This window comes from Lycium barbarum, chromosome 3, assembly GCF_019175385.1.
Source record: "Lycium barbarum isolate Lr01 chromosome 3, ASM1917538v2, whole genome shotgun sequence".
Lineage (NCBI taxonomy): Eukaryota > Viridiplantae > Streptophyta > Magnoliopsida > Solanales > Solanaceae > Lycium > Lycium barbarum.
Genome location: NC_083339.1, coordinates 3,672,752 through 3,679,827, shown reverse-complemented (window position 1 = coordinate 3,679,827; position 7,076 = coordinate 3,672,752). Strand labels below are relative to the sequence as shown.

At 36.5% G+C, this 7,076-nt stretch overlaps 1 protein-coding gene and 1 long non-coding RNA gene across 2 annotated transcripts; one reads left to right on the top strand and one right to left on the bottom strand.

Moving 5' to 3' along the window:
• Positions 1–790: 790 nt before the first annotated feature.
• Positions 791–5,624, bottom strand: LOC132629949 (GDSL esterase/lipase At5g22810-like). The gene is made up of 4 exons (XM_060345382.1): positions 5,262–5,624; positions 4,993–5,123; positions 4,677–4,910; positions 791–1,207 (listed from the first exon to the last, which is right to left on the bottom strand). The coding sequence occupies exons 1-4, from the start codon at positions 5,497–5,499 to the stop codon at positions 953–955; spliced, it is 858 nt and encodes a 285-aa protein (XP_060201365.1). The 5' UTR covers positions 5,500–5,624; the 3' UTR covers positions 791–952.
• On the top strand, positions 4,024–6,722 carry LOC132629950 (uncharacterized). Its single transcript, XR_009578451.1, has 3 exons — positions 4,024–4,726; positions 5,629–5,700; positions 5,796–6,722. It is a non-coding gene; the product is annotated as an uncharacterized LOC132629950 (long non-coding RNA).
• Positions 6,723–7,076: the final 354 nt, after the last annotated feature.

The window sequence follows — 7,076 nt, the reverse complement described above, 5'->3', positions numbered from 1 at the left end:
TTTATGCCCCTGAGCCAAACATGAACGGGGCAGATTAACAATAGGATTGGAATATAGGCAGCCGTGGCAGTTGTGCCATTTCAAGATAATAAATTTCCTCAAAATACTCAACTACCAAATAAATGGGACGGTTGGAGTCAAATACAACCGATTAGGCCATAAATCAAACACCACATCGGGTGAATTCAATTCACTTCATTGAATTCACCCCATCCAACTTCATCCAATTCACTTAATCTTCCATTTCAACTATCTATAAAACCCACTAACCTCATCCCCATTCTCTTCATCCCATTCAAATTATCCCATTCACTTGTCGAAACAAGTTCATTCAACCTAAAAAATATTGGCATATTTCGAGAAGAAATTAACATGGTCATACGTAGAAAGTGATGATTTCGTACGTTTAATTTAGCATCCATGTTTCATTTGCTATTTTTATTGCAATAGTTTAGTAATTTTTCATGCTTTTTTGCAGGTGCTTCCTACTAATATTCTTGATGTTCTACCAACCAAAAAAACTCATGTCGTTGTTGCTTATGGAGAAAAACGTTACACTATGACCTAGAAAATTGGAAAACACGCGCGCCTCTGTCTCGGGTGGAAAGACTTTCTGGAATCCGAGCGCTTGACTGAGGGAGATACACTCTGTATTTGGGTCTGCGAGTGTAAGTGCTGAGAGGGCATAGGATTTGATGTTCAAAAGAAGGAAGAGGAAGAAGTCATAGTTGTTGACTAGGTCTCTATTTTCTTTTCTATATATGATGCTAGCATCTTAATGAACAATTGCTATGTTTCTTTGCTGATTTATATTCATGTCATATTTGCGACAAATTCACAACGCCAAACACAAGCCAAGTAATTCACAAAATCTAATAACCAAAACATTACTACAAACATAGAAGAAAATTTTTATAGGAACATTACAAACAGTAACTAGGAAACAATTAGACTACTCAAAGATAATTTTTGCAAGTAAAAAACATAGAATAACAACGACAAGCCTTTTGAATTTGGCTTTTGCACAGTCCCTCTCTTCCTTAATTTCCTTCAATTTTTGTTTCAATGAATCATACTTGCCTCCAAGTTCCTTCATTTTATATTTCAATGTATCCCTCTCTTCTTCAACCTCTTTAAGCTTCTCCTTCAAAAGCTCAACCTCTAGAGATGGATCAATCCATTTAAAATAGCCACATCCACCCTTATCCTACATAAAAGTAAAAGAAAATTATGAACACAACAAATTCGAAAAAATGGCTGAAAATCAAATTTCCAAAAATCAAAATTTTAAAATAGCTACTCACTTTTGGCATCTTGCAACCAAAAAATCTACGACCTGGGTTGTTAACTGTTCTCGAAGTTCTTACATTATAAGAATTACCACAATTAAAAATAACATTTTCATCTATAATCCCTGAATTTTGTGACATTGTTATGAAGAAGAGAGAACCAAGACAGAAATAAGAGACAATACAACCAGCAACAACTATAAATCGAGAGACAAGGAATAAAAAAATTGAACTAAAACAATAGAGAGAAACGGGGGAGAAATGAGGAGAAAAGGGAGAGAGAAACGGCTGAGAAAGGAGGAGAAAGGAGAGATTTTGGAATTTTTGGAATTGGGGTTTTAAATTTGGGGTTATTAAAAAAAGGGTACGTTGGAGTTGTCATGTAAGCAACAACACAACCCTTCACGCGCCCATTTTGCGTGCAGCACACACGAGCTGCCATGTAGGCAAAAGGTGCTTATGTGGTATAAATTCAGGGTAGTTTAGATAGCCAATAGGTAAAATCCCCGGTTTAAATAGCCATGAGGAAAATGTGATAAAGTTTAGGGCTATCTATGACTTTTGCCATAATATAATATATAGGGGTACTCTTCTCTTATGCGTTGAAAGAAAAGGTCTATATATACTCTTATGCAGTTTACAACTGTTAAAAGACATACCAAACATACTTTGTTCCGAATTGAACACCAAAATCACCAATGCATACCCTAGCTGCGACAACCTTTGACAGAATCTCTTACCACTTGTTTTTCCTCCAACAATGGAAATAGAAGATGGTGGTTCCTTGTATAAACCTAAACACAACATTTCTCACACTTTCTCAGACTTCATGATTAGGTATAACATCTTTATTCCCCTTTTCTATTAATTGTTAGACTTGTTCAATTAAAATTACAGATTAACGGTACAAAAATAAAAAATTGGGACTTGAAGAAACTAGTAGAAACTTTAAGCTTTGTTCTTTTTTTGTGATTATTCACAGAGTCTTCCTCACATTTGACACTTTATTTCAATTTGAATTATCACCTGATATGAATTTGTGTATTTCATTAAACAGCCTTTTAGGGGGAAAAAATCGAGTTTGTGGAGAAAAAAAGAGATTTTTGTGGGGAATTTTCATAAAGTGAAGCCATAAAAAAAATAAAAAATTGGGACCCTTTCTTTTTTATTATTCACTGTGTTTTTTTTTTTGTACTTTATTTCAATTTAAGTTACCCCCAGATATGAGTTGGTTTATTTCATTAGACAACTTTTTAAGAAATGGATAGAGTTTGTTAATAAAAAAGAATTAGCTAAATGGGAATTTCTTTAAAAAAAAAATAGATTTTTCTGGAGAATTTTCTTAAAGTGAAGCCATACTTTTTTCCCTTTTGAATACTTAGATTGAGGGGAGTTCAAACGTTGATGTCCAGTTGGAATTGTGGTTAAAAAATTAATTTTTGCATTTTTTTTTGGTGGGGGGGGGGGGGGGGGGGTGATTGGTCAGACATTATATCTCCTTCCTGGTTAAAGTTGTTTAATGCAAGTGAATTTAATCAGGTAATTCCCTTTGTGCATATCTTTCCAGAACTTTGTGTACAATTTTCTTGCCCTATTGTACAATGGAAGTGGATGCCTCTGTAGTTCGACTTGTGCTTTATTACAGATGCATGTATTCTTGCAAGTGTATGTAGTCGCTATGTGTGTGTGCGCGAGAGAGAGAATGTTAGTGTATTCCTCATGCGGTATGAGATTCGACCATCAACTGATCTCTCCTTGTTCTTTCTATGCTAGGTTTTGACTTCCTTGTCTCTTTGCTTATTCAAAACAAGGATTCGCTTGTAAATGCATTGCAGAATGTGTTGGCAACACCTTACACCTCTACAATTTTTCTTTTTTCTCTTTGCTCTATCTTATCTGGTTGACTGGTTCTCCACATTTCTCTAAAATCAAGGAAGTTAAATGTGACATGCCATGCAGACAATAAATGAAAGGCTTAAAGAAACTACAAATAGTGCATATGTTTTAATTTGGTGATAACAAGTTGAAAGCCGCATGAGTCACAAAGGCTTTCCTTTGCTGGACTGCATGCTTCCGTTTCAGCTAATCCAAAGTATTTATCCAGTTGCTTTCAGGGGGAAACCATGATATTGACATTGATGATTTAAGGAAAAATACACGCTATACTGGAGGTTACACAAAAGGGAGTCGGACAGTTAAACTCTTTTGGGAGGTATACATGAATTTTCTATGTTAAGAAACTGCAAATGTGATATCCACCATTGTCTACTTAACCGTCGCAAACAAACATCTCTCAACATTAAGGAACTTGGTCTAAGCAGAGATTTGTTATTGTTTTGTGTTAGCTGGCCATATGTATGTTGTCGCTAGTGTTAAAGTGGGAGAATGAACCTATGAAGACAATTAAGCATTTGTAACTAATTGTTCCTGTGGTTTAGGTATTTGCGAATTTTGAACCAAAAGAACGGTGTTTGCTGCTTAAGTTTGTGACAAGTTGTTCGCGAGCTCCTTTGCTTGGATTCAAACATCTGCAGCCAATCTTCACCATTCACAAGGTATGCACTTTCTCCACCCAAAAGAGTAGAATTGTTTTGCTTACCAGTGCTTAATAGTAATGAAATTTCGTAAATATAGGTTTCGTGTGATTTGCCACTATTTTCGACATTCGGCGGACAGGATGTTGATCGGCTTCCTTCAGCTTCTACTTGCTACAACACCCTCAAGGTACAGTCTTAAATTATAATACGTTAAGTTTGAGGGGGTGAACTACTTTGTTAAGCATTTGTAACAAAGTAATGGTAGCTGGCAAACAACCAGTTGGTGGCAGAGTTGTGACCCCAATCCTCCTTGCTCCCAGATCATAGAGGTTCTGTCCATAGATTGTTTCTGATATTAACATGTGGAATTTGTGTATAATTGAACAATTTGCATATAATATTTCTCAGTTTTTGATTTATAATTACAGCTCGATCTGAATTATTGATGTTCTCAGTATCCGGAGTAAAGATTGTGATAATATCCAGCTTATTTTTCAGGATAAGTCTACCGGTACTCAGGTGTATGTCATCCTTGTACATCCTGTAACAATCCCAAGTTTCTGTAATTTGATAAGTGCTTGTTATGATTCATGCGTGGGCTAGCTTGCTCCCATTTGCCAAATGAGTGTTGGAACTTAAAATTTATTTTCCAGGGCTCTTACTATCATACGAAAATACTACGTGGTAAATTGACATTATAATAGGTTAGTCCTAATTGCATTTTCATTTGATAATGCTCTTGTGCGCAAGGGTTATGCGTAGTAATTCTGTGCAGGTTGCGCGGATTTTGAATTAGTTTATGGAAATAGTTGACGCTCTAATAATTAGTACACAGGAGAGGAAGCCGGACCTGAACAAATGAAGAGTAAGACTGCATGAGGATATCTGAGAATTCATCAGGTGAGTAGTGTCTGTTCAGTAGTGGATTTATATAATAGTTTTGAATGAAATCACTGCTTCCTGCATTTATAAGATGTATTCCTCCTGAGAAAATGTTAGTAGCCTGGGTCCTCCCTACCAGATTCACTATTTTTCTTTGCCACAACCTGTAATATTTTAGTTGATGTGGCAGCGTTAGAGCACACTGCAAAAACCATGACATCTCCAGGTTAGTCATCCTCAAAAGATCAACAGATTTCTATTCTCAGACGTATTCGAGTACTTACAAAGAGTCGAGCAGTCACATTATAATAACCAGAAGCAGCAGAGGCAAAGTTGACACCAGTGAGAATTCTTTGCCCTCTAGCTTCTCGGCTCAGGTAAGCCGGTGGGTATGAAGTGAACCCAAGATATTCAGCTGTGGATAAAAACATGCATGTGTGAGGACATCTACTTTGGGGGGGTTTTTGGGTGGTGGGGGGGGGGGGGGGGGGGGGAGGGGGACAGGGAAGAGGGGAGGTTGCGGGGACGATTCTTGAAAAGTTTTAGACATTACCAGTGAAGTCTGTGGCCAGTTTTCCGTTGCAGAACCTTCCGGTGGGTCTGTGGGTAACGAAATCTCTTCCATAAGGTGGAAAATTTGCCTTGATGAGAGTGCTTAAGTTGTTATTATTTCCAACATCAACTACAGAGTCACCAAAGATGCACAATGCTGGAACCAAGGGGTCTCCATTAGATACAGAAAGCACAATTGCAAGAAGAAAACCACCTAAGAGACACCTCAAGAAACTCATTATTCTCTTTTCCTGTAGTTACTCTATTCGTTTTTGTTTCTATTTCTTATTAGTAGGAGAATTTAAGGGCATTCCAATTTAAGGTTGAAGTTAAAAGGGCTTTTCTGATAGAAAGTTGCTCATTTCCAGGTGAAGCGGCATGTTTTGCACCTCCTAAAGCTAGTGGTAAAGTGAGATTCTTGGGGCAAAATATATGTTTAGGTGAGGCTTTCTGTTTTTTCAATTCTGTCTATTTCTGTGAGTTCATTTAGGTGTATGGCCAAGTGTTTTAATAAACGCTTACACATACTTTGCAGAATTGAAGCAAAACTGACGTGAACCAGAGAATTTTTTCCTCACGTAGGACCTCTGCTTCTTTTCATATTGGTTTATTCCTATCCAACCACAGAGAGATAATCAAAACAAAATAAAAAGGGACTAGACCAAAACCTTTACAAAGAAAATGCAATTTGAGGAACGATATCGTAACTTCGATTCTCTATACATATTAAAGATGCTCAAAAGATGTGTTAAAAACTAGAACTAGAATAAATTAGACGAGCACGTAAAACAACAGGAAATATATCCAACATCAGTAATCTCTTGATAAACCTTTATCAAAATCTTTTTCACATTTCTTTTCCTCAATAGCTGTGGTATCCCCAAATGTATAAAAAAGACGGATGACACTACTGCAAGCGAGAAAGCAACTTGTTTAGTCTTGCGATGCACTTATGCTAGAACAATAACTCGAGACTAAGACATCTTACAACTCTCAATCGAGAGCTAGCTTGCCCATGTCGTTCCAACAACCGGTGAGGAGCACCTAAGTATACAATCGATCGCGTGCAGTAACTGGGAATTGTACTACACCTGTGGCCAGCTTCAATATCGTAGAGAAACATTTCTTGATGTTCGTAGGTCATCGCTTTCGCCACTAAGTTGAACAGACCACCACCAGCCTACTTGTTCATTTTATTTCTCCCAACAACTTGTTTATTACCTTTCATTATGTTTCGAGTAGCTTGCGATGGCAGCTTCAATTATATTCTTGCAATTTAGGGTATAGGGATTTGCATTTTAAAGAGAGTTTTAGTGCTTGTCCATAAAATACTATTTTCTTTGATGGTCGTCCTTCTACCTATTTTTTCTTTTCTCTATTCATCGAAACCAGAAATTCGCGTAAAAGAATTCCAAAAAGATGTAAGATGTTGCACTTAAAATATGAAGTTATGTCAATGAAATTCAACATTTTAAATAGTGTGTGTGTATTCATTTCGTTTATGTATCGTATAATTTCCCGATAAAAGGAAATTCAATTGAACCCTACACCAAAGATAATTATGCCCTGATCTAATCATTTAATAATCCAACCTTCTACCCTAAAATAAATAATCCAACCTTCTACTCTCATCAATTTTTTTTGGGTGTTCTCATATTTCAGAAGCAAAGTTTGCACCGTTTATTTCTATATTCTTGACCAGGCGTTCACGGTTTGATTAGAAACCGATCAAAATCGAAAACCAAACCAAACCGATTAAATAAATGGATATTTACTTCGGTTAGGTTTGGTTTTGAATTTTTAAAAACCGATAATA

Excerpts from the sequence above, each read along its gene's own strand:
- LOC132629949 (XM_060345382.1), bottom strand. The coding sequence starts at position 5,499 with ATGAGTTTCTTGAGGTGTCTCTTAGGTGGTTTTCTTCTTGCAATTGTG. Across the intron at positions 5,124-5,261 it reads ACTGGCCACAGACTTCACTG|CTGAATATCTTGGGTTCACT; the intron begins GTAATGTCTAAA and ends TTTTATCCACAG. Across the intron at positions 1,208-4,676 it reads CTTACTCTTCATTTGTTCAG|GATAAGGGTGGATGTGGCTA; the intron begins GTCCGGCTTCCT and ends ACTTTTATGTAG.